The sequence below is a fragment of the Acomys minous genome, assembly GCF_964271855.1.
Source record: "Acomys minous genome assembly, chromosome: 14".
Classification (NCBI taxonomy): Eukaryota; Metazoa; Chordata; class Mammalia; order Rodentia; family Muridae; genus Acomys; species Acomys minous.
The window spans coordinates 72,241,688-72,268,765 of NC_140496.1; the positions used below are offsets into that span (position 1 = coordinate 72,241,688).

A 27,078-nucleotide genomic window follows, 5' to 3' on the forward strand; every position below is an offset into this window, starting at 1 on the left:
TACAAAATACACAGAGAATACATGAGTGGCTGCCAGGAGGCAGATGATGAGGGAAGTTGTGGACATGGTGGGATCCTGGTGGGAACAGACATCCCCCTCTGACTCCATCAATATCGCCATCCTGGCTAAGCCACACTCTAGTCTGGAAAAGTTAGGGATTTGTGGGAACAGGCAAAGGGCACATTGGATCTCTCTACTACTTCCAATGATATGCTAATTAAGAATTGCCTCAAAATAAAAGCTTTGGATCACTCTTCTACTCAAAACTTTCACTGACTTTTCATACTCCCATGAAATAAATAAAGGTAAGAAATAAAAAAGCTGATGGAATCTTAAGAGACAACCTTATCTGACCTCTCTATCTTCTGGTATCATCTTCTAATATTCTCCCTTTAAGCCAAAGACTTCCCATACAGTCTCGTGGGCAGGCATTGTTCTGAGAGTAAAACCATCCTGTGTGCATTGCCCCGTGAAGAATGTAAATCACTATGGCTGTTATGGAGAATAATATGTATGTTCCTCAAAAGAAAAAAAAATCTAATATGGTCTAAGTAACTCACCATTGGGCTAGTATGTTAACTACCTGCATGCCTGTGTTCACGGAAGCATAGTCAAAAGTAGCCAAGAAATCAAACCAAGTATCCAGACATCCATAGAGGGCAAGAACAGCAGAGTATTCCACAATCACGTTCATCCTTAAACAAAACAAACTAAACAAATAAATGAATGAATAGGAAATCCTGCCATCTGCAAACAAAGTGGAAGAACCTGGAAGACACTGCGTTAAGTGAAATAAGCCAAGAGCAGAAAAAACAAAATGTTGCAGTCCTCACTAGTTCGAAGACTCTTAAAAAGTCAACCTCACAAAAGCTGAGAGTGAAATGACAGCTGCCCGAGGCTGCTGAGGGGTGGGGAGTGAGGGGCTTGGGAGATGTTGAGCAGAGGTTGCAAAACTATAGTTAGGAGGAATATGCTTGACTATTGTACGGAATGGCTCTATAGTTAACAGCAACGTACAGAGCACATGAAAATTGCTGAAAGAATGGATTTTTAAGTGTTTGTGCCACGATAGATGTCAACGCAAAGTGGTCCATCTGTTAATTAGCATAAATAGCCATTCCACAGAACATACACACCTCAAACCACTGTGTATACCGTACATGTATAAGATGCTTACGTGTCGGGTTGAAATTTAAACCAGAAAGAAGAAAATAACATCACAAAGAGCTTTCAAGGTTTCCCATGTGATTTGCACTCTCGCTTCCTCCATGAGCACCGTCTATTTAAAGCTGCCTTCTCCCCACCCCACCCCATCCCCATCCCTCTCTTCTTCCCTGTTTGTTTTTCTGCGTAGCATCCCTCAGGGCAGTTGTTTAATTTCTACACCTGTCTGTTCCTACGTTTTCTCCCCAACTCCAACGTATAAGCTCCATGGGTCAAAAACCAAGTAGCTACTTTTACTGAAACTTCTCAGCTACTTACATAGTGGCCTTCAACAAATGCCTGAAGGAAAGATTTTAAAAAGAAGAAGAAGAAGAAGAAGAAGAAGAAGAAGAAGAAGAAGAAGAAGAAGAAGAAGAAGGGTGGGAAAGAGAAAAGGATTGCTGAGGAAAACCTGAAACCTAAGGACAATTGTAACAGTAAGTTTCCACATCAAAAATGCTAACTATGATGCTGAATGCCCCCCCAACAAAGGTCTATATGGGTGGGTCCCTAGCCTATGGGACTGCTGGGAGAGGAGAGAGCCTTCACAGGATGGGCCTTAAAAAGAAATTACGTTATTGGCGTAGGGGAGCACCCTTGAAATGAATGGGCTCTGCCCTCCTCTTCCCTTCCCCTTTCCTTACCCAGGTGAGGCTAGCTGCTTTGCCCTCCGCTCACTCTCTGTTAGGATGCATGGGCTTGCAGCTGGCCCAAAGGCAGCAGGATCAACCAATCCTGGACTGACTCCATGGAGGCCATGAGTTAAAATGAACCTTTTCTCTTGGGAAGTTAATTCTTAGCAGGAGTCTGTTACAACAGAGAATTAAGGCAGAAAATAGCTACTTCAAAGGCGTCTCATTAAGAACTTAGGGGTGCATGTTGAAAGAAGGGTGAGATAAACTCTCTTCTAGGTTGTTCACACTTAGCAGAGAAAGCCTTTTGTCAGCTCTCAACAGCCGCATGGGAAGAGCAAAAGAAAAATCGCTGTTGGCACCAAACAGCCTTGGAGAAGGTTCAATGCTATGTTTAAAGTGGCAAGAAAAGGGCATTTGAAATAGAGTTTCTAAGCCTAATAATGGGAAATATCAGGAAAATAGGTAAATAAACATGCTTACCCAGTGCAGCTCTGGGATCCTATGCTCTCAGAGTTCCCCTGTATTGATTCCCTCTCACTCTGACCCCCAATCTACACAAGCCCTGCACTAGTGCAGACTCAGCTGCCAGACCTCCAGAAACTGCTGGCTGACACGCCTAAGGCCTAAGGCACTCAGGCCCTACTGCTATCACAACAGATAGTGCAAGCAAAAGGCACCAGCTAGGCAACACCGAGAACAAACGTGCACACTCACTAGGAGGAAAAAAAAACAAATCATGTATTCAGACACTGCAATGCTACACAGCAATAGAAGTGAACAGGCATTTCTATCAGCAGCACTAAAGAATGTGCAATTTAAATAGCTAGACACAGGTGCTGCTCGGTTCTGCTCAGATAAGGCTCAGAAGCCTACGAAATCCATCTGTGGTGCAGTGGATGGGTCAGAACAGTAGTCACCTCGGCAGAAAAACTAGGGGTCGAATGGTGACGAACACAGAATGCGCTTGGGGCGCTGGCATCTTCTTTTGTTTGGTTGGTTGGTTTTTGTTTTGTTTTGTTTTGGTGTGTGTGTGTGTGTGTGTGTGTGTGTGTGTGTGTGTGTGTGTGTGTGTGTGTTTGATCATCTTTCTTTTTTCTTTTCTTTTCTTTTTAATTATTAATTATTCACTTTACAGACTTGTCATAGCCCCCTCCTTCCTCTCCCCAAGTCCCACCCTCCCTCCCTGTTTCCTCACCCCCACACACAGGGAAACCCCCACCTACCCACCCCAGCATATCAAGTCATATCGGGACTAAGGGCATCCTCTTCCCCTGTGGCCCAGCGAGGCAGTCCAACCAGGGGAAAGTGACCAAAAAAAAAAAAAAAAGCAGGCAGCTGAGTCCATGTCAGAGCCAACCCCCACTTCCCTCACAAGGGTACCCAGATGATGACCAAGCTGCCCATCCGCTACATCTGTGCAGGAGGCCCAGGTCCAGTCCATGCATGGTACCTGGCTAGAGCCTCCGGTCTCCATAGTCCCCCACCCCCACCCCAGGCCCTGGTTAGTTGAATCTGTCAGTCCTCCCCTGGAGCTCCTGTCCCTTCTGACACCTCCATCTTTCTCCCCTCCACCCCCGACTCTTCCCCAAGACTCCCTGCACTCCACCCCGTGTTTGCCTGTGGGTCTCCACATGCGCTTCCAATAGCTGCTGGGTAAAACTGCTTGGTCATGAGAAGGTTACACAGGAAGATTGCTTTGTTAATGAACTCACTGGCCTAAGCTCTCATACACCCACATCCAGCTTATTACATCCTATGAACACTAGCATTTACTTCTCTCTCTCTCTCTCTCTCTCTCTCTCTCTCTCTCTCTCTCTCTTTCTTCTTCTTCTTCTTCTTCTTCTTCTTCCTCCTCCTCCTCCTCCTCCTCCTCCTCCTCCTCTTCTTCTTCTTCTTCTTCTTCTTCTTCTTCTTCTTCTTCTTCTTATCTCCCTATATTTCTGAGGCTGGCCTGTATCTCTTTAGCCCAGCAGGCCTGAGAATTCTGCGTTGTGGGTTGTCACAAACTACCATATCTTACTTATTTGGCCTTCACTCCACACTGAAACACTGGGTGTGTTTCCACCTGAGGATCTTTATGTTTCCTGCATGAAACACAATTAGGATGCGGACAGGACTTGCTCCTTGCCCTGCAGTGCTCGACACTCTTCAATGAAGCTCTCTTTGATCTCCCAATGCAGAGAGACCTCCTCACCCTCACCCCTACTATCACCCTGTCCCCCTGTTTCTATTACATCTTCATAGCACCTACCATCAAAAGCCGTCCCACACACAAATGCACATAGCCACCTATGGCATACCTCTCCCATAGAAAGGCAAGTATTGTATGACCCCTGGCTGGGACACTCACTGCTACACCCTGGAAGCAAGAACACTGCCTGATGTAAGGCTGCACACAATACACAGATGAGTGTGTGTTCCAGATGCACTAAATGACATCACCTGGGGCTACACCAGTCACAGGCTAGGAAAAGACAAAACTGACAGGAGGGGCCAAAAAGGAGCATTGAATAAGAGAGTAAAAAAGTTTCCAGGCAGTGATAGCACACACCTTTAATCCCAGCATTCGGGAGACAGAGGTGGGCTGATCTTTGAGTTTGAGACTAGCCTGGCCCTACAGAGTTCCAGGACAGCCGGAGCTACCCAGGAAAACCCTGTCTTGAAAAACAAAATAAATAGAGAGTAAAAAGTTGAGTTTGATTCTTGGCAGAATAGCCCTGGACCACACACAACACTGAAAGAGACTATCAGTGAAGGCCTGGGGAACCCATGAGCAACACAGGCATTATTCCATGCAAGCTCAAATATAACACCTCACAAAGCAGAAAAGGTATAAAAGAAATCTACCTTCTGGAAGGTTCTAATCTAAGCATTACAATACTTAGCTATGGAAGTAGGTCGTTCCTGCACTTCAGTTAGCATAGGCGACTACTTAGAAAACTGTAGCGTGACTCACATGGAGGGATGTCACCAAAGTCTTACAGTGTGTGCACCTACTGATAGACAGAAAGGCCTTGCTTCAAGGCGCAGGTGCCTAAGTTTTTCTTGTACCGCTATGAGAGAAGGTAGAGAAAAATGGGATGGTGAGAGCACTGGGAGGTGGGCACAAGCAGAAAGGGGGATTATAGTAGACCATGACACTCCGCACACACACACACCAAAAAAAGGAGATCTGAACTGTGGTGTCCTGGGCCTAGCACAGAGCTGGAGCGAGTGAGGGTTAAATGTGCCTTTTGAAGAAGTTCCAACTGATCATTTTAAGACTGAAAAAAAAAAAGCCTTAAAGAACTAGGTTTAAGAATATTTGGATTTTGAGTTTCAAGCCCTGAGGCCACTTATTCAACATGGCCAAGCAGTTAGCATAATGAGCGTGTGGCACATACTCCGGACGCATTAAGCGCACAACAGAAAGCTAGAGGAAGCCTGTGGTTGGGAGCCCCATTAAGAATAAAATGCTAACAACAGATTAATTTTGTTTGTTCCCACAGGGGGAAAACCTAGACACTGCTGTCTTTCTAATGACCCTATTTATGCATAACTTTCCTTTAAAACTCATTATGCTTTCGGCCCCCCCCCACTCTCAAGTGGGCTTTTTTCCTGCTCATTTTCTGATGCTCGTTTTGTTGGCCCTTACTCCCTGTAGGATTAGTAAACCAGTGATCCCTGTGGCTCAGACGTTCTTAATCATTTCAGATGCTAAACGCTTACTTGGGACATGTTTCTTATTTAGGACACCCCATACAAACTAAACAGATTTAAGTCAGAATCGAGTCATTCTACGGAAAAGAATGCTACAGTCAACAGAGCCCTTCCAGCAGGAAAGCAAAGAATGAAGAAAGTGTCTGCGTAAGCTATGAGTGACTGACAGTATGTTAGAACTGGGTGCCTTCAACTAGTACACTTCATCTCATCCTAGGGAGCTGGAAGTGCGGCCCCATGGTTAGAGAGCGCCCTTGCCGCATTCGAAAAGCTCTGAATTCAATCCCCAACTCCACAGTTTGTCATCCCAGCATTCAAAAGGTGGAAGGAAGCAGAGGTATCAAAGTCACCCTAAGCCATATATAGAGGTATTTGAGACCTTATCTCAAAACAAAACAAAACAAAAAAACCAAACAAAAAAATTCCCCCATTTGTAGGTATATTGATGTAAATGCTTAATATTTTAAGAGGAAAGCTGCTATTTTATAAAGGGCATTCCTACAAATTGTGTTTTTCTACACAGTGGCATGGGGTTGGATAGAAAAGCATCAGTATAAGTAAATTTATAAGAGATCCTCCAAATAATAATTATGGAGCTGTCAGCGACCTGATCAGAATGCAAACCTAATGAATCCTATTTGTTTATTCCTTGACTCATTCCTGCATGAATCCAGAAACTGCAGTTTCATTAGCAGCTCTGTCATCTTACTAAACCCAGGGACTGACCCCAGGGCTGATCCCAGGGACTGACCCCAGATGTGAGGGTTATATATATATGTTTTTTTAAGTCATTCTGCTTTTAGACACACAAACAAAAGAACGGAATGAGCAGCACCAAGTGGGATGACATAAGAAAATTGCACTGTAGCCACATCACACAAAGAAAAATGACAGAAAAGGGGTAGGCAGAGAGGGCGGAGTTCTTCTCGCTGTCACCTGATCTAAGATATGTAAAGTACAAGATCCTAGCACCTTAGCTGTCAAGTCAACAACAGTCTACCAGAGGCGCTGCCTTCTCTAACAATGCTGTCATTTTATAACTGGGTCCACAGCCAGGGAACAAGAGGTAGAAAGGATCAGGGGCAGAAGCGAATGCAACCAGAGGAAAAAGGGTACTTACTCTTCCAGGAAGTGCTGCTGGGGTCCGATGATGGAGCCTGGTCGGCAAATTCTAATCCAAGCAATGATTTCAGCATGTGTAAACCTGTAGTGTTTCATGACATAGCAGGCTATCAATGTCCCAGTTCTTCCTAGACCAGCTGCAAAATAGAAAAGAGATAAAATGCAAAGTGTATCACAGGCACCCACAAAAAAATCATGAGACCATACCCTGTCCACAGACAGCACTGGATTCTAATGCAATGACGGCAGCAATGGCTGAGGCTCACACAATTTCTCTCATGTAAAAAACATACATTTTTAAGGCTGGAGGAATAGTAGTTTATTGGCAAAGCACCTGCCAAGCATGAACAATGGCCTTGATTCAATTCCAAGTACAGAAGAAAAAGAAAAAAACAAACAAACAAACAAACAAAACAAAACAACAACAACAAAAAAAAACCTAACACAAAACAGAACCACATACATTTTTCTTTAACCAATGGAAAGGGCAAAATGAAGCCACCCTACGTTTTAGGGTAAGAAAATGACATGATGAAAAGAAATGGATCTGGAAGCAGAAAGCTGGCTGGGATGAAAAGAGAGGGGTGGGCAGAGAAAAGGCTGGAATGAGGCTGTGGTGCAAAGATGGCCAACAGGGGCTGGGACACAGCAATAAGGAGCACACGGTGGATTGGACATTTTGATCGGGTCACAGTGAACTGTAAAATGACCGAGATTTCTGACCTTGAAATTCACCCATGAAAACATCTCATTAGAAAGGGAAATGGGGAAACCAGGTGTGGTGGCACGTGCTTGTCATCCTAAAATTGAAGAGGCTGAGGCAGGAGAGTCATGAGGTTCAAGGCCAGCCTGAGCTAAATAGTGAGACGAGAAGGAAAGAGGCAGGAGAGAGAGAGAGAGAGAGAGAGAGAGAGAGAGAGAGAGAGAGAGAGAGAGAGAGACAGAGAGAGACAGAGAGAGACAGAGACAGAGACAGAGACAGAGAGACAGAGACAGAGACAGAGAGACAGAGACAGAGAGACAGAGAGAGGAGGGTAAGGAGGAAGGGAGAGGAAGAAAGAGAGAGAGGGAGAAGATGAGAGAGAAAGAGGTGAAATGCAGTTAGAATAGTCTAGGCCAGGGCTGTAACTTCGTGATAGTTTGTTTTGCATGCACGAGGCCTTTCCTTGGCCTTCGTTCAATCCCCAGTGCTACAATAAATAAATAAACCCACTGACTTGATGAAAAAGAACCAGAATATCACATTTTCAAGGGTCCCCTTTGTCAGCTTCCCTTGGTCAAATAATGAAGATAATCTAATCTCCAGGACTAGGAAATGCATCGTATTTGACCAAAACTGAGAAACAGTCATAATGTCCAATGGCGTGATATACATCACTGCTCATCAATTTTTAAACCCAATCTAATTTAAGAAGTATTAAAAATATAGAAAATGAATGTCTTTAAATGAGCCTTTCCATAGTTACTTCAAATGAAGCCACATTTCCTTTTCCGTGCTGTCAGAGAGTAGTGCTCGGGAGTCTGTTATCTCCTCCACTGTGTGGATCCCAGCAGTCAGACTCAGGTGGGCAGGCTTGGCAGCAAGCGCCTTCACCTGCTGAGCCATCTGGCCGGCAGTCCTTTTTATATTGCTGCTTCCCAGGAGCATCTACAGATACTTTATATCTAATCGCCCACCATGAAATTGCACTGTTATGGGTACCTAGTATACACTGCGTGTAAATCTGTATTTTACGCAGGAAAAAAAAATCGAAAGGATTTTACCCAACACAAGCAGTTTACCCACTTGATAGCAATACTGCTTACAAGGTCCATCACACATGAAAACAAAAGGACAAGGATAGTCAAGTTCATGCCTACAGATGCCTGGCGTTGCCTTTCCATCATCTTTCCATTGTGGAAAGCATATATACCCTGCTATTAGATGAGGTAAGGTATATATTTATGCCCTATTTACCTCAAGATACCTTTTGACCCAGCTCAAACCTCAACATCAATAAGAGGGTAAAGTTAACAAGTCTCACTGGACTCTTCACTTTCATTTGGAGAGACTGTTACAATAATTCTCCAGAGGCTTGACAAGGCTGGCAGAGCATGCCAGATCAGGCACCAAGAATCAGCTGGTCCCCGGGGTTTTCCAGTTTGGGTCCCTGTCTGGAGAGCAGGCAGGCTTCTTCCTGGGGACTGCCACAATGGCTCCTCATGCAGGGAGCCGCCTGGTACCCTCAGCCAGGTTCCTGATCCTACTCACACGCGATAGATGGTGCTGCGAATTTTCAATTTCTCTGAAACTGAAGTTGCATCCCCCCCTTTTTTAAAGGAGTCTATAATTTTAGGTCTATAAAAAGAAGCTACTTAGCACTCAATCCTTGGGAGCTCTTACCCACAGTGAACAGGAGTTCTTCGCTAAGTTCCTATTAAAACTTTAACAAAAATGTTAAAGCATCCGTAATTAAAGGGCTCCCAGGCAGGCACAGCATGACAAAGGTGCAAGGTGCTCTATTTATACCAAGTGCTTTGGAGTGCCAGGCCTTTTCCTGATTCCCAATAGGGCATCGATATGCACATAACACAATAACAGCGCTGTCATATCTTAGATTAGTATTCGTGCTAGAAAATGTCACGAGCTCGCAGCCGTTTCCTTTAATGCACCACAATACGGACTGCGGACGCTGACCTGCGGTGAGTCTCATACATTTGCAACAAAGCTGTGTCGGACTTGCCCCTGAGTAACACTTTATGTTGACACATGATGTTTTTATTTTCTCCCCAGTCCCTGTGAGAGTTCGTTTAACAAAGGATGGGAGTCTCACTTCCACCTCCTTTTAGTTCAATTAAAACACTGAGTGCTGCTTGAATTTCCAGAAAATTAAGCTGACTTAATCAGGGCAGATGTCAAAGTAATTAGCAAGCCTAGGTAGCTAAGTGTGCCATTAAAAAAACAAAACAGCTGCAATTAAACCGAAGGTGTGATCCTTATAAAAGAATCTTACATGTGTGAACAAGTGAGGGAGAAAGGAAGAAGCCGCCTCACATGTAGGCAACACCAAGTATAAATGTGACCTTCCTCCATAAGGACCCACTTCAGCACTTTATAAAGTAATATTGGAAATATGGGGGCAGCTCTGCAATGAGAAAAAAAATGTACATACATTCCTTAAGAGGTAAACACTCACAGCTAAGTAATATACTGAGAAAGTCTGTAGAGCAACAATATTTAACTGCGGAGTTTCTGTTCCCAGTATTTCTTGCGCTGTCGAGGGGAGGCAGGGTACACTACGTTTAAATTTAAGCTTTGCCTAGAATACACAGTTTCCTTGGAATCGTCCACTGCCTCTAGCTCTTACAATCTTTCCACCTCCACTTCCACTTAGAACCCCAAGCCTTGGGGTGGGGTGGAGTGGGGGGGGTAGGGCATTAAAAAGGCATCCCGTTCAGGACTGAGTGCTGCATCGTCTCTCACTCCCTGCACAGCGCCCGCTCACGGATCTCTGTTGATTTCCTTCCACTGCAAGAACAGGACACGTGAACTCAACAAAGGCTGTGCCAGCAGTCATAAGATCTGCACAGCTTCAAGCCAGGCAAGGTCCGGGCCCTGAGACGGGTAAGTGAACACAGGGTCCCACCCCTAACCAAGAAGCTGTTTGTATCCATGGATACCCTCTGGCAAAGGGAAAAATCAGCCCCCCCCCCCAGTGGAATCTCACTATATATGTTAACCACACCTCAGGGCAGGGCCCATACCTGGAAGTAGTTGACCAACACAAAGGGAGCTCTATGTCTTTGTGGGGGTAGGGAGCTTTTGTTTAATTTCATTTTGTTTGAGAATTTTTCTTGTCTTACTGGGTTTTGGTTTGGTTTGGTTTTGCTTGTTTTGATTTTCATCTTTTGTTTTGTTTTGAGACGTAAAGAAAGCGTGAAGTTGAGTTGGCTAGGGAGGTAGGAGGGTAGAGAAGGAGTCGGAGGTGGGGAAACATGATAAAAAATGTTGTATGAAAAAGATTTAAGTAAAAAAATACTGAAAGCTTTGGGTTTTTTCTCCCTTGAATTTGTTGATCCAAAATATGGCTTATAAATAACAGACATACACGTGACCTCGTAATAATAACTGACTAAAGAAAAGGCCAAATTAATATCCTGGGGAAAGTGCTGACTTTTTTTTTTTTAATAGGAAACTGAACCTGAAAGAGTGATAGGCCTATCCTGTACCAAAGTTCACTGCCATAATCCACAAGCTCTCGGGCACTTCTGACACATGAGCTACATGAAAGGCTGGGCCTTGTCTCGCATCTGAGCAACCTTTAGCAACGTGGGACCACAGTGTTATCAGGATTAGGGTAAGAGACTGAGTTCCAGCCACCTGTGCGTACGTGTACACACACACACACACACACACACACACACACACACACACACAGGCAAATACAACAAGCCAGGTCCAGCTACCCATCCACAGTAGTCTAATTAAAGATACATTTGGGACTAGAGCACAGAAAAGGAGATTCATTGAAGGTGTTGCGGTGAGGAGAGGGACAAAGAAGTCCAGTGACCCTTAAGAGCTGCAAAGTGACCTGAAAAGCTGTCAGTGGTGTGAAATATGTCCCCCCCAACCCCTAATCCCCCCCACACACACATACACACACACATACACACACATACACACACACATACACACACATACACACACAGCTCTCTCTAGCTGGCTTCAGCCTTTTCCTTCTCCCAGCATAAAATTACTGAGGAAAATCCAATTTCTTGAGGTCCATTACCTCAACACCCTGCTAGCCAAACGCAGCTGGCACAAGATTCTATTTACAGTACTTTTTTGTTCCTGTCGGAAGGGTTACAATAAAACAAACTCAGGGTGCAAATGAAACACATTCAGAACAAGCAAGCTCTCTGCCTCTTGAGAGACGTCAGAAGCAAGCAGGGAGCACGGGGTGCCTTCCTAACAACTCAGGGAGGACTGTCCTGCAAGGCAGGGTCCGTCCCTCACGAAGGAGGGTGAGGGAAGAGCTGCGTCAAAGTTGGCTGCAGCCTGGCTTTGGGGGCCATCCCTAAACTGGGGGCCACGTGCAATTCACTTCCCTCTCTTCCAGGCTGCTGGGAGAACGCAGCTTCGCATCACTGCTCACAGCTCACATGTTCAGCAAAGTTCCTCCACCTACTCAAATCTTAAACATAGAAACAAGGGCCTACAAAATGGTATTTTAATTTCTGTCAGAGCCAATGCCACACTGTCTGAATAAGGCAGTTACAGCAGCGCTCCTCGCTTGAAAAGAACTGTACCATCCCCAACACCTACTGGCCGATTTGCATAAAATGCAACAAAAAGCCCTTTGTGGACACAAAGTTATGTGTGCAGTGCCACCTTGCGGCCGAGTGAAGAACTGCGGGTGGCACACTAGAGGCTCAGTTCCCAGGAGTGATTTGTCTCCACTGAAATTAAAACTACCAAACGGGAAAACCTACGGTAGAATCTGACCTTCTTCCGACTTTAACATAACGCTCAATTTTAAACCGGAATCCTGTCTTTTGATTTGTTAAAATGGAGACCTACCCTTGCTATACTCTGAACAACCCTTGCCTCATGGTGCCCGTTCCAGAGGCCAAGTATTTGCTTACACGGCTAAGTCTTCCAGTTAATTCTGAGATACCCCTACATCAAGCAGTGGAGGGGAAGACCGTCCATTCTACGAGGTATAAGCCTCAGGGGAGGGGCTGTCTGGGCGTGGAAGGGGGTGGAGAGAACATTATAAGAAGCAATAGAGAGGAGCCACAAGATAGTAAAGTGCCTGCCTAAGAAGAACGGAGTCCTGTGATTGGAGCCCCAGTATCCACAATAACGCCAGGCACTGTAATGATCACCAATATATAATCCAGGTGCTCTCGAGTGGGAAGGGTAGAGATGGAGAATTCCTGGAACTCACCGGCCAATCAATATAATCAAAAAGACAAGCTCCTTAGTTCAGTGAGAGACCCTGTCTCAAAAAAAAATTTTTAATTAAAAAAAAATTGCAGAGTGACTGAGAAAGACACTTGTCAAACTGTAGCCTACACACATGTGAACACAGAGAGAGAGAGAGAGAGAGAGAGAGAGAGAGAGAGAGAGAGAGAGAGAGAGGCGGATGGTGGGCAATATCAGATGGTGGAAAAGTAAGAAGAAAAGATAATTCTGAAGGAAAAAGGGACAAGGGAACCAATATTTGCCTCTTGACAGGGTTACCTAGGGAAAGATGGCCTTTCCAGCCTATGGTTATCCCTACGTTACTCCCCTTGCTTATGAGGTTTAGAGTCAATGAACCTGGGCTGCTCAGAGTTAAAAGTGCAGGCACTGACTAGTCAAGAAAACTGGGCCACCACCAAGGCAATTAATCCTTTCCCTAGGAAGGGATTTTTTGTTTTGTTTTGTTTTTGCTTTTGTTTTTCGAGACAGGGTTTCTCTGGGTAGCCCTGGGTGTCCTGGACTCACTTTGCAGACCAGGCTGGCCTCGAACTCACAGAGATCCGCCTGCCTCTGCCTCCTGAGTGCTGGGATTTAAAGGCATACGCCACACACCCGGCGTAAATATGCTCATGTTCCAACTGTCTAACACAAAAGAAAACCATCCCACAGTATTCTGTCACCAGCAAGTCTTGCTGATTATTAGGGGCTCACCCTTCCCAAGCACAGCGGGCCCCTGAGACCTCGAGCACACCTTTGCAGTGGACCGCGATCGCCCCTTCCGTGTTCTCACAGATGTTCAGGAACCTCCGCACAATGTTGTCGCTCGGGGTGCTGCCGTCTATGAAGAACAGGTCGTAGTGCTCGAAGCCGGCGTCAGTAAAGCGTTTCGCCTCGTAAATCTTTTTGTTCAGTCTCACGATCGCAGTCACGTTGTTCTTTTTGAAATACGGAAAGTAGGCTTCGGGGGCGTGGAGCGGGTAACCTACAGGTAAACGGGGACAGTCAGCAGAAAGCCGCATTCCACCTCACTCTGACGATAACGTATTCAGATCTCACAGAGTTAGGAGGAAAGAGTGTTTCGGGAGAGTGTCAAGGTCACAGAGGAGCCATCAAAGCAGCGGCTGACCTAAATATAATCACCAGAGGTGGGTACAACCCAAACAAACAAACAAACAAAAAACCCAAACAGACAAACCAACAAACAAAACCTGTGTTTTGCAAAGAGTTCATTACGGTTGAAAATGCCAATCTCCGAATCCTGGAACCCTAATCTTGGAAGCTCCAAACAATGGCAGTTCTGAAGAAAAAACGTGCAGAGCAGTGCTAGGGTGGTTTGGCATAATATTCCTCCTTAAACATTATCATTTACTTAATAAATGCAGTTCCGCTAGCTAAGGCTTCTTTTGAAGCCAGAGATTCAGCTTCCATCCATAGAACAAGAGTTCTCAAAATTATCTCCTTGAAGTTCACAGCTGGGAACTGGGAAAACGGTGGCCGAAGGGTCCAATAGACAAGAGGACCCTAGTGTACGGCATGGCGGCTGCAGTTAACAACAGTGTGCTGGACTGGATCCATGTCTTAAACTTGACAGCCACTCCACGTATGTATACACAGAGTTCCAATCAACCGTATGTGTAATGCAAATATATACATGCTCAATTGAAAATGTTATATTTCAAAGGAAGGTTAAGAGAGTAGCTTTTGGTAGACACTTTCTTTATGGAAAGGGGACGATCTCCAGATGTCTTGGCATGCCCCCACCCCCCCCCAAACCCCCGCCCACCAAGTGAACATTCTTGGGAGCTTCAGAGCTAACTGGGTCACTGATCTACTCTTGGCCAACCATCCAAAGTGACCACTGAGAATTTGGGCCATTGTAAACCTTGCCTTGCAGCCCCAAGAGGCTAATAAGACTAATTTCCTAATGCAGCAATTTCCACCTATCCCTCACTCAGGAGGCACCTGTTTGGGGTTCCTCCGTTGCTGGCAGATTCTTGGCAGACCTGGCCAGTGAAATGACCTTACTAGGAGTTCACGGGGGTCATGTGCTCCAGAGAATGAACTAGAGGGTTTCCACACCGTGCTCCTGGCTACGTGTTCTGCTTTCTCCCAGCTCCGAGCGCTTCAATGCCATGCTTTGTAATCCCGAGTCTGTCTCCTAGTTCACACAGACTACGTGTCCAGCATCCTTCCTTTTTGCTCTCAAAATAGGAGAGATGACAGGACGACCAAAGAAAGGCTTTCTCCCGATTCTGTCAGCACTTCAGCCAGAACCCTAAGCTCAGCTTGGCATGCCCTGAATCGGCCAGATGCCGTCTCCAGTCCCCACTCCTCGAGCCCCAAATCTACACAGCAGCTGTCATTCCCTCCAGAGCTCTGAGCACCAGCAGGTGTTCTTCCTCCAAGTCCCTTGGTCCTCCTAACTCTCCTTTGCGTCTTTCGTCCCCTTCAGCCTCAGAGGGACTCACTCCCTTCTCCTTAGCCCTCTGCGCTCTGCGCTCTTCATTGCTGTCTTTCTTTTCACTCCTCACTGTAAAACAAAAAAACAAAAACCTCCCTGCATTAAACTCCCTCTGTGGCTAACATCAAGAAATCCAATGGCAAATGCTGTTGGAGACGTATAGAAAGAGGGACCTTTATTCACTGTGGGTGGAGGGCAAACTAGTACAGCCATTCTGGAAATCCACATGGAGATTATTCAAAAAATTAAAAACAGATCAACCACATGACCTAGTGAGCCACTCATGAACATATATCCAAAGGACTCCAATCCTGCCACAAAGACACTTACACAAGCATACATATTTCTGCCCTAGTCAGAACAGAGGGTATTTGACACCGGCCTGAATGTCCATTAGCAGATGAGTGGATAATGAAAATGTGGTGCCAATTTACAATGGGATTTTACTCAGCCATAAACAAAATAAAATTTACAGAAAAATGGAGATGGGTGGATCTAGAAAGTAAAATATTAAGTGAGGTGACCCAAACTCAGAAAGACAAAAACCACATGTTCTCTTTCATCTGTGGATCCTAGCTTGTAATGTATACATGTATTATAAAAATGGATGTGGATACAAGTAAAACCTAGAAAACTAAAAAAGGAGACCAAGAGAGGGTGAAAAGAGGTGTGAAGGAAAAAGGGGAAAGAAGGTCAGAGGGTCACACTGACATGAAAGTCAGAACTGAGACTAGGGGAAGGTTATAAGAGATGGCTAGGTGTGGGGCAGTGGGAGAGATGATGGAGGGCTGGGGTGTGGGGCAGTGGGAGAGATGATGGAGGGCTGGATATGGGGCAGCAGGAGAGATGATGGAGGGCTGGATATGGGGCAGCAGGAGAGATGATGGAGGGCTGGATATGGGGCAGCAGGAGAGATGATGGAGGGCTGGATATGGGGCAGTAGGAGAGATGATGGAGGGCTGGATATGGGGCAGTAGGAGAGATGATGGAGGGCTGGGGTGTGGGGCAGCTGGAGAGATGATGGAGGGCTGGGGTGTGGGGCAGCAGGAGAGATGATGGAGGGCTGGATATGGGGCAGCAGGAGAGATGATGGAGGGCTGGATATGGGGCAGCAGGAGAGATGATGGAGGGCTGGGGTGTGGGGCAGCAGGAGAGATGATGGAGGGCTGGATATGGGGCAGCAGGAGAGATGATGGAGGGCTGGATATGGGGCAGCAGGAGAGATGATGGAGGGCTGGGGTGTGGGGCAGCAGGAGAGATGATGGAGGGCTGGATATGGGGCAGCAGGAGAGATGATGGAGGGCTGGATATGGGGCAGCAGGAGAGATGATGGAGGGCTGGATATGGGGCAGCAGGAGAGATGATGGAGGGCTGGGGTGTGGGGCAGCTGGAGAGATGATGGAGGGCTGGGGTGTGGGGCAGCAGGAGAGATGATGGAGGGCTGGATATGGGGCAGCAGGAGAGATGATGGAGGGCTGGGGTGTGGGGCAGCTGGAGAGATGATGGAGGGCTGGGGTGTGGGGCAGCAGGAGAGATGATGGAGGGCTGGGGTGTGGGGCAGCAGGAGAGATGATGGAGGGCTGGGGTGTGGGGCAGCAGGAGAGATGATGGAGGGCTGGATATGGGGCAGCAGGAGAGATGATGGAGGGCTGGATATGGGGCAGCAGGAGAGATGATGGAGGGCTGGATATGGGGCAGCAGGAGAGATGATGGAGGGCTGGGGTGTGGGGCAGTAGGAGAGATGATGGAGGGCTGGGGTGTGGGGCAGCTGGAGAGATGATGGAGGGCTGGATATGGGGCAGCTGGAGAGATGATGGAGGGCTGGATATGGGGCAGCAGGAGAGATGATGGAGGGCTGGATATGGGGCAGCAGGAGAGATGATGGAGGGCTGGATATGGGGCAGCTGGAGAGATGATGGAGGGCTGGATATGGGGCAGCTGGAGAGATGATGGAGGGCTGGATATGGGGCAGCTGGAGAGATGATGGAGGGCTGGATATGGGGCAGCTGGAGAGATGATGGAGGGCTGGGGTGTGGGGCAGCTGGAGAGATGATGGAGGGCTGGATATGGGGCAGCAGGAGAGATGATGGAGGGCTGGATATGGGGCAGCTGGAGAGATGATGGAGGGCTGGATATGGGGCAGCAGGAGAGATGATGGAGGGCTGGGGTGTGGGGCAGCAGGAGAGATGATGGAGGGCTGGATATGGGGCAGCTGGAGAGATGATGGAGGGCTGGGGTGTGGGGCAGCAGGAGAGATGATGGAGGGCTGGATACCGGGCAGCAGGAGAGATGATGGAGGGCTGGATATGGGGCAGCAGGAGAGATGATGGAGGGCTGGATATGGGGCAGCAGGAGAGATGATGGAGGGCTGGATACCGGGCAGCAGGAGAGATGATGGAGGGCTGGATATGGGGCAGCAGGAGAGATGATGGAGGGCTGGGGTGTGGGGCAGCTGGAGAGATGATGGAGGGCTGGGGTGTGGGGCAGCTGGAGAGATGATGGAGGGCTGGGGTGTGGGGCAGCAGGAGAGATGATGGAGGGCTGGATATGGGGCAGCAGGAGAGATGATGGAGGGCTGGGGTGTGGGGCAGCAGGAGAGATGATGGAGGGCTGGATATGGGGCAGCAGGAGAGATGATGGAGGGCTGGGGTGTGGGGCAGCAGGAGAGATGATGGAGGGCTGGGGTGTGGGGCAGCAGGAGAGATGATGGAGGGCTGGGGTGTGGGGCAGCAGGAGAGATGATGGAGGGCTGGATATGGGGCAGCAGGAGAGATGATGGAGGGCTGGGGTGTGGGGCAGTAGGAGAGATGATGGAGGGCTGGGGTGTGGGGCAGCTGGAGAGATGATGGAGGGCTGGATATGGGGCAGCTGGAGAGATGATGGAGGGCTGGATATGGGGCAGCAGGAGAGATGATGGAGGGCTGGATATGGGGCAGCAGGAGAGATGATGGAGGGCTGGATATGGGGCAGCTGGAGAGATGATGGAGGGCTGGATATGGGGCAGCAGGAGAGATGATGGAGGGCTGGATATGGGGCAGCTGGAGAGATGATGGAGGGCTGGATATGGGGCAGCAGGAGAGATGATGGAGGGCTGGGGTGTGGGGCAGCAGGAGAGATGATGGAGGGCTGGATATGGGGCAGCTGGAGAGATGATGGAGGGCTGGGGTGTGGGGCAGCAGGAGAGATGATGGAGGGCTGGATATGGGGCAGCTGGAGAGATGATGGAGGGCTGGATATGGGGCAGCAGGAGAGATGATGGAGGGCTGGATATGGGGCAGCTGGAGAGATGATGGAGGGCTGGATATGGGGCAGCAGGAGAGATGATGGAGGGCTGGGGTGTGGGGCAGCAGGAGAGATGATGGAGGGCTGGATATGGGGCAGCTGGAGAGATGATGGAGGGCTGGGGTGTGGGGCAGCAGGAGAGATGATGGAGGGCTGGATATGGGGCAGCTGGAGAGATGATGGAGGGCTGGATATGGGGCAGCAGGAGAGATGATGGAGGGCTGGATATGGGGCAGTAGGAGAGATGATGGAGGGCTGGATATGGGGCTGCTGGAGAGATGATGGAGGGCTAGATACGGGGCAGCTGGAGAGATGATGGAGGGCTGGGGTGTGGGGCAGCAGGAGAGATGATGGAGGGCTGGATATGGGGCAGCAGGAGAGATGATGGAGGGCTGGATATGGGGCAGCAGGAGAGATGATGGAGGGCTGGATATGGGGCAGCAGGAGAGATGATGGAGGGCTGGGGTGTGGGGCAGTAGGAGAGATGATGGAGGGCTGGGGTGTGGGGCAGCAGGAGAGATGATGGAGGGCTGGATATGGGGCAGCAGGAGAGATGATGGAGGGCTGGATACGGGGCAGCAGGAGAGATGATGGAGGGCTGGATATGGGGCAGCTGGAGAGATGATGGAGGGCTGGGGTGTGGGGCAGTAGGAGAGATGATGGAGGGCTGGGGTGTGGGGCAGCTGGAGAGATGATGGAGGGCTGGATACGGGGCAGCAGGAGAGATGATGGAGGGCTGGATACGGGGCAGCAGGAGAGATGATGGAGGGCTGGATATGGGGCAGCTGGAGAGATGATGGAGGGCTGGGGTGTGGGGCAGTAGGAGAGATGATGGAGGGCTGGATATGGGGCAGCTGGAGAGATGATGGAGGGCTGGATATGGGGCAGCAGGAGAGATGATGGAGGGCTGGATACGGGGCAGCAGGAGAGATGATGGAGGGCTGGATATGGGGCAGCAGGAGAGATGATGGAGGGCTGGATACGGGGCAGCAGGAGAGATGATGGAGGGCTGGATATGGGGCAGCTGGAGAGATGATGGAGGGCTGGATACGGGGCAGCAGGAGAGATGATGGAGGGCTGGATATGGGGCAGCAGGAGAGATGATGGAGGGCTGGGGTGTGGGGCAGCAGGAGAGATGATGGAGGGCTGGGGTGTGGGGCAGCAGGAGAGATGATGGAGGGCTGGGGTGTGGGGCAGCAGGAGAGATGATGGAGGGCTGGATATGGGGCAGCAGGAGAGATGATGGAGGGCTGGATATGGGGCAGCAGGAGAGATGATGGAGGGCTGGATATGGGGCAGCAGGAGAGATGATGGAGGGCTGGGGTGTGGGGCAGTAGGAGAGATGATGGAGGGCTGGGGTGTGGGGCAGCTGGAGAGATGATGGAGGGCTGGATATGGGGCAGCAGGAGAGATGATGGAGGGCTGGATATGGGGCAGCAGGAGAGATGATGGAGGGCTGGATATGGGGCAGCTGGAGAGATGATGGAGGGCTGGGGTGTGGGGCAGCAGGAGAGATGATGGAAGGCTGGGGTGTGGGGCAGCTGGAGAGATGATGGAGGGCTGGATATGGGGCAGCAGGAGAGATGATGGAGGGCTGGGGTGTGGGGCAGCAGGAGAGATGATGGAGGGCTGGATATGGGGCAGCAGGAGAGATGATGGAGGGCTGGGGTGTGGGGCAGTAGGAGAGATGATGGAGGGCTGGGGTGTGGGGCAGCAGGAGAGATGATGGAGGGCTGGATATGGGGCAGCAGGAGAGATGATGGAGGGCTGGATATGGGGCAGTGGGAGAGATGATGGGAAGGGGACTCAAACATATTTGTTTCAAAAATACCACAATGATATCTAATACTGTGCATGCTAATTTTTTTTTTACTTAAATGAATAAATTTTAAAACGAGTACATAAAAATAACTTCTGGATGGAATCCTTGGGCATTGTCCTGTTCTCCTTTGTAGACCCTGAAGACACGCTGTTTCTTCTGGCTATTGCCCATTTTCTAGTTCTCCAGCCTTCTCTTGCCATTTATGAGCTACCTCACATAGGCCAGTAGATGTTGTTTTAGTTCATTTATCAGTATTGGGTCTCCTACCAGCAAGGAGTTGCACTATTGGTATGCTTGGACCTCCGCCCAAGATGGAGGCAGAGCTGGAAAGCAGGATTTACTAGTCTCAACCTGGCTGCACTTGAGCAAACAGGTTACAGGGAACTCACCTCACAACTCCTGTGTGAACACAGCAATCCATCCACAGAGAGAGCAAACACATGCTCTTCTACTGCCAGAAACCAAGTCGGTAAGTCTAGACAGCTCCCTCATCTCCCGACTACAGACTCATGGGGCAAAGGAAAGAATGCAGTGGTTGCCATGAGGAAACAAAAGCCATCCGAGGGACTCTGTGTCCAGGGGACACCCAGCTTGGCTGTGGCACTGGGAGCCTCTGCTCGCCCTACCACCAAGGGGCAAGACCTTCTCCTTACACATGGTTGTCCGTGAGAACAAGTGGGGCCTTGAGCTAATACAGCTAAACTGTAAGAGAAAGCATGGACATCTTTTGAGAAGGAAGCCATGGCACACTTGTAAACACATGGTACTGGGACACTGAGCTAATGGTGAGGACAGTAATATTACCTAATTTTACTGATCACTTGCAAGGGACCACATATGGATTATCTCATTAAACACTACAGTTGCAGAATAAGTGACACCTGCACAGTTTACTGGCCCAAGCACACTTAGCTAGCCAGCATTTAAACCCTGTAACTCAAAGCACCTATGCTGGTGCTTATTTTGGATAAGGCCCAACTCCATCCTATTCATCAGGACACTAAGCTGGGTAAAAAAAAGAAAGGAAGGAAGAAAAAGAAAACTCTTAAAAATGACTTTGAATTAACTGAAACCAAGGAATAATACAAATGGAATACTCCTACGACCTCTCAACAAATGTGTGGCTGGCGCTGTCATCCTATAGTTGTGAGGAACTAGTTTTAGCACTGGGTGGGAATCTACCAGTCCACCCAGAGCAGATGGACGGCTCACCCAACCCTTACTCCATCTTGCCACTAGATGGCGGCATGGCATCAGTGACTCACGGGACCCAGAGGCACTAAAGAGCAACTCAACACAATTTCAGACCTAAGAGAGACTTCAGTTCATCTCTTCCTAGCCCTTCACTTTAAAGTTGGAAATGTGAGGAAATGCTGAGTTAAGTGGCTCATCCGTGGTAAAAAATATAGTTGTATATCTGCTAAGGGAAATGATACCTTAAGGCCCATTATCTGGGATCCTCACTGGCTGCCTAAAGATGTGGTCTATTCTCCTCATTGGGCCATACAAGGGAATTGATGCTCCTAGAAGGCAGAAAAGCCACTGCAGGTTCCACAACCAGTAGGGAACAGAGGAGCCAGGCTTCTCTCATTAAATGGACATACAGTCAACTTCTGGGATTCTTTGTCTCAAACTAGCCTGCTATCCTCGTGTGTGTGTGTGTGTGTGTGTGTGTGTGTGTGTGTGTGTGTGTGTGTTTCACATTTCCCATTACAAGAATTGTTTTGAAGCCAGGCGTGGTGGCGCACACCTTTAATCTCAGCTCTCGGATCTCTGTGAGTTCAAGGCTAGACTAGTCTACAGATCAAGTTCCAGGGCAACCAAGGCTACATGTCAAAAAAACAAAAAAACAAAAAGAAGAAAAAAAGAAAGGAAGGAAGGAAGAATTGTTTTGAAATCTAAAATCCAAAATACATGTTTTATCCTAGTTATAATTCATTAACGAATTCAAATTTATTTTTTTAAAAAAACAGACTGTTATCTTCTCACTGCCAAAACAACATGAGTCAAGGTAGCTCAGTGAGTGCCCTGGTTGCTCTCTGTTCACACACACTCTTAACATTCACACGTGTTTTCTGCCTGGGCCCCACGATCACAGGACTTCCTTTAGCTCCCACCCAACAACAGCTACTTGATCGTTTTAAATGTTTCCCAATCTCAGCTTTTCCTTACCTATCCACCTATAGCCAGATGGTAAGCCCCTATCGCTCATGGCACAACACATTTCAGACAAAGGACACAGAAAAAACAAGCTAGAACAGATCTGGAAAGCCTGTGACTGGGGAGGTAGGCGATCGACTACTGTCATTTTGCTGACTGGACACCCGGTCACACTGCTCTCTAAATATTTTTGTTCATGCCCATAAATTAGTGCTGCTCTCAGCCTTGGCCAGAGAAGCCGTGGGCATCAGTCAATGCAGACATTCACTAATTTGGTTAGAATGTGAAGAGGAAGTTGAGTGCTCAGCGACACTTCTTTCTCCCTCCCTCCCTCCCTCCCTCCCTCCCTCCCTCCCTCCCTCCCTCTCTTTATCTCTCCCTCCTTCTCTCCCTCCCTCCCTCTCCTTTCTCCCTCTCCAAGTCTCACACACACACACACACACACACACACACACACACACACACACAAACCACAGAAGCCCAAGAACTATTTAAAAAGAGAGGACAGACGGAATGTTAGAGCTATGGCACTGTAATGTAGAGAGCTACTTTCTAGACATGGCGTGGCTGTTGCACTTATGAACTCAGTAGCTGTAGTCACTTGCACAAGACTGCCCAAAATCAAGCTGAAATCGGCATTTCAGCACGGCTGGGAGAGGGGCTCATAAGGTTCCATCCTTAGATTGGAAATTGATGGACTTTAGAGGTGGAGGAAGCCTTTGATATTGGGCGTGTGGCTACCAGAACTTACTCTTGCTTGAGTTGCACGGGCCCACACCAGTTCAAAGGGGCAGCACTAACTGGACTCAGTGTGGTTTTATTGTTGTTTTTGTTTTTTATGAAAAAGACATGAAGATGTGAGGGAAAGAACTGGAGGTCCTAAGGGGAACCAGAGTGGGATTTAGAGATCCGACATGACAAAGATATATTGTGTATACACATATGAAATTCTGGGATAGACATTAAAATATTTATTTAAAAAAAGAAGAAACCAGATTTTCTACTAAGAAACCCCTCTCTCGCCTTCATCAGAAGATATGGTTTCTTAAAATTTAGTAGAAATGCCAAGCTTTCCTTGTAATTGGATCAGAATTACTAATCTTACTATAAGATTATTTTAATCTCAAAAAGTTTTTAAGTTAAAGTTCTCTACCAAAAAAACCATGACGCAGCACCTACAGAACATCAGCTCTTAGGCAGGAGACTCTAGCTCGGTGGTTCTCAACCTGTGGGTCACAACCCCCTAAGGGTTGAATGATTTTGTCACAGGGTCGCATAACAGATATTTATATTACTATTCATAGCAGCAGGAAAATTGAAGTTGTGAAGTAACAACAAAATAATTTTATGTTTGGGGGTCGCCACAACATGAGAAACGGTATTAAAGGGTCGCGGCATTAGGTAGGTTGAGAAGCACTGCTCTCATTAAACATCAGTCTTAACTAAAACTGCTTCAGCTACATGTGCTCGCCAGAATTTGGCCTCTGCTCAATGGTTTGACCAGTCTACTTCTCAGATTCTTCTTAATCTACCCAAATAAAGTAAATGACCTGTTTATGGCAGCCTGAAAGCTTGTGTCTTAAAGCAAGGTTTTGGGTAGCTGGAGAGATGGTTCACAAGCTAAGAGTGTGGAGTGCTCTTCCAGTGGACCAAAGCCAGGTTCCGAGCACCCGTGTCAAGCAGCGCACCACCAACCGCCTCCAGCTCCAGCCCCAGGGGACCTGATGGCCTCTTCTGCACTCTACATGCAACATAGTCCATGTACACACGTGCACGAAGACACACAAATGCAGGAGCGCACGCGCACACACACATACACACTCACATACTTAAAAAATAAAACAAACCTGCTTTTAAATATAAAATAAAACAGGGCTACAGCTCATAGTGCTAGAAGTTGTAACACACAAGCTAGTTCTGTTCAATTTTGAAAATTATGAATAAATATTCCTTAAAGGGTATTAGTGAAAGGGAAGAATTGTATATAGAAACAGAGAAAGTAACAAAAGTGAACTAAAATAAATGTTTAGGTGGAGAGCACGACCTACCGTTTTCAATTTTGCTTTTAGGATGTGGTCCACTAAATGCTAAAAATTTTCCTGGAACGATCCAGTTGAAGTCCCCATTTTCAACTCTCTGGCAGAATTTTGGAGGAAAAGAAAAGAAAAATAGCTTATAATTTTTATACTTTATAGACAGTCCTTACAAATAACTTATCACAGTATCAGTACTACACTAATTGCATTAAGAGAAACTAATACAAGTGTCAAGATGCACCTTTTTTTAAAAAACTATTTAAAAATCTACTTCATTTAAGAAAAGTTTTTACTCAGATGATGAAAAGAATCTAGATTGTATGAAGAGGTCATTTGTCTTACGACAAACTTAGCTCCTGGTCAGCCTACACTGAAATAAGATGAAAATATTTTTATTCCAGAAAAATAACTATGCTGAGAGAAGGGAAAAATGGGAAATATGAGCCATTTTATGAACATGGTAGACAGGGTTTAAATTATGAAAAAAGTATGAATATCTAGTCACAATAAACATACTCTCTTTTTCCAGTTTTTGTTGTTGTGGCTGCATATGTCTGCTTTCAATGCTGATTTAAGGACTGGCAAAGGGCAGGAAGGACGGATGAGGCACCATAAACCTCTCAGCCAAGGCCTCCTGCAGGGGGCGCCAAACCCAAATAAAGGCTGCCAGCTGGGGCCAACTGGTCACCCTGGAAAGCTGACACTGCAGCTGACCTTCCAAATAGACTTCCCAGGGAACTCTTTCTTTGAAATATTGACTATATTTAAATATGTTTTTAAATCCTATGAAACCAAAAGAAATGTATCTGCTGACTGATTAAATATTTACTAACCTCTGGTTAACATAGTCAAAGTGATCATCAGAAAAGTCCTAAAGACCAAGAAATGAGTCACCTTCCCGCATTCCAGTACCACCTCCCTTTCTCTCCCTTCCCTTGTGCTACAAGCTATCAGGACTGGGACAGAGATTGGGTTATACCCAAGACTTTGCAGGTAGTTGGGAGACTTCTACATAAAACATTACAAAATATTCACACCTCCACACCCAACTCCACCCTTGGCCCAAGTCTCCACATCATCCAGGAGGGTGGCAGAAAGAGTGCTTAAAAAAAAAAAAAAAGCAAAGACAACAATTGCGATGTCTTTTTAAAAAATCATAAGGATGTTTTTGCATTTTTCTAACCTCTGAAACAATAAACACACATTGACAGTACAGCTTAATGCATAAGTACAAATGTCGTGAAGCTGGACCCTTTATGAGCTTAACCATAGTCAATATTTGAGTTGTTGGGTTAAAACTACATTTCCATGTCCAGATGATTGATTTAGTTCTACTTTTGAGTGAGAATGATGGAAGAAAGGGGGCGTGTCCAATGTGTGTTGCCTATGCCCCCTCAACTAGTAACAACTGGGAGTGAGCGCTACAATGGTAGACAGACAGTTGGGAAGACAGACAGTGGGTAAGGGAGAGCAACAGGGTAGGGATATTTGAGAGGTTGTTCCAACATTCCAGGCCAAGTGAGCACCTCTGCAGACTCAACCACAGGGTGGAAAAATCCAGTACGCTTGCTGATGTCATATTAGTGCTCAAGATATAAAGGCCTGGGAACAGCAAGCAGTACACATGTTGTTATTGAAACTTAAAAGTCAGTGTACTTGAATCACAGAAACCATTGTTCATCCAAAAATCATGAGGTTTCTAGGGTTTGGGGTGGGCAAAGGGAACAAAAAGGCTCACAAGGAACCTTGAGAAAGATGATCAGAGACGGCAGGAAGAAAATGGCAAGAGTAGCCATCTTACAAGATGAGGAAGGAAAATGTTTTCACAATTAGAGACTGGCTTGGTTTTGGACACTCCTATGTTGACAGGAACATCAAACCATAATAGCTACATAGACCACACCTCAGATAATTTGGAAGTTAAAGAACGTACCTAAAATCCCAGCACGTGGGAAGCTAAGGCAAGAGGTCTGCTATGAGTACCAGGCCAGTTGGACTACAGTGAGACCCAATATCAGGGAAGCGAAAACAAAACTCAGAGAGAAACAAAGAGAGAAAGCAGAGAAGGGAGAGAAAGGAAATAAAATAAATCAAACAATAATTAGAGATGGAGAGAAAACATGAGGGATTGTTTAGGAGAGAATCTACCCTAACACGTTTTATAGCCTGGAGAACGTGACCTGTGACTAGCCATGAGTGTAATCTATCCGCACATGAGGAAGCCCTAGGTCACTCTCCAATAGCAGCTGTAGTGTCCAGGAAGGAATTTGGTGATCTTAAACTTTGAGTGGTGAAATAAATACAGCAGGATGGTTCCAGAAGCATGCTTCAAATAGTTCTCCTAGCCAGATCCCCATGGGAGGTACACCTCTGTAATTGCTCCAGATGGCTGAGGACATGCCCACACATCTGCGCCCTGAGGCCTCCCTGACCCCAGTCCTAGGGCAGGAGTAGGCAGTCCTGCCCACAGTCTAGGAACAACAGAAAATCACGGGGCAAATGGCATCCAGATTCCAGTCCGGTTTGCTCTACAGAGCCACTCCCAAGCACAGCCTTGCCCCATCACACACTTGACTCCTGCTGCTGGCCTGAGATGGATGACCTAACGAACTCCACTGGTTCTCACGGACTGTGCTGAAGGGAAAACTCAGAGTCAACACCACTGGTCACTATGCCAGTTTCCTGATGCAATGGAGGCTATGGTCAGCCTA

General features: G+C 47.2%; 1 protein-coding gene across 3 annotated transcripts in view; it reads right to left on the reverse strand.

The window, feature by feature from the left end:
• Positions 1–27,078, reverse strand: part of CDC14A (cell division cycle 14A) — a 160,507-nt gene that overhangs the window by 45,542 nt on the left and 87,887 nt on the right. For all 3 annotated transcript variants that reach the window (XM_084755763.1, XM_084755762.1, XM_084755764.1), the window contains 3 exons: positions 24,380–24,467; positions 13,358–13,588; positions 6,658–6,796 (listed from right to left, as the gene is read on the reverse strand). In XM_084755763.1, the coding sequence (XP_084611889.1) occupies positions 6,658–6,796; positions 13,358–13,588; positions 24,380–24,467 (458 nt within the window). The remainder of the gene's footprint in view (positions 1–6,657; positions 6,797–13,357; positions 13,589–24,379; positions 24,468–27,078) is intronic.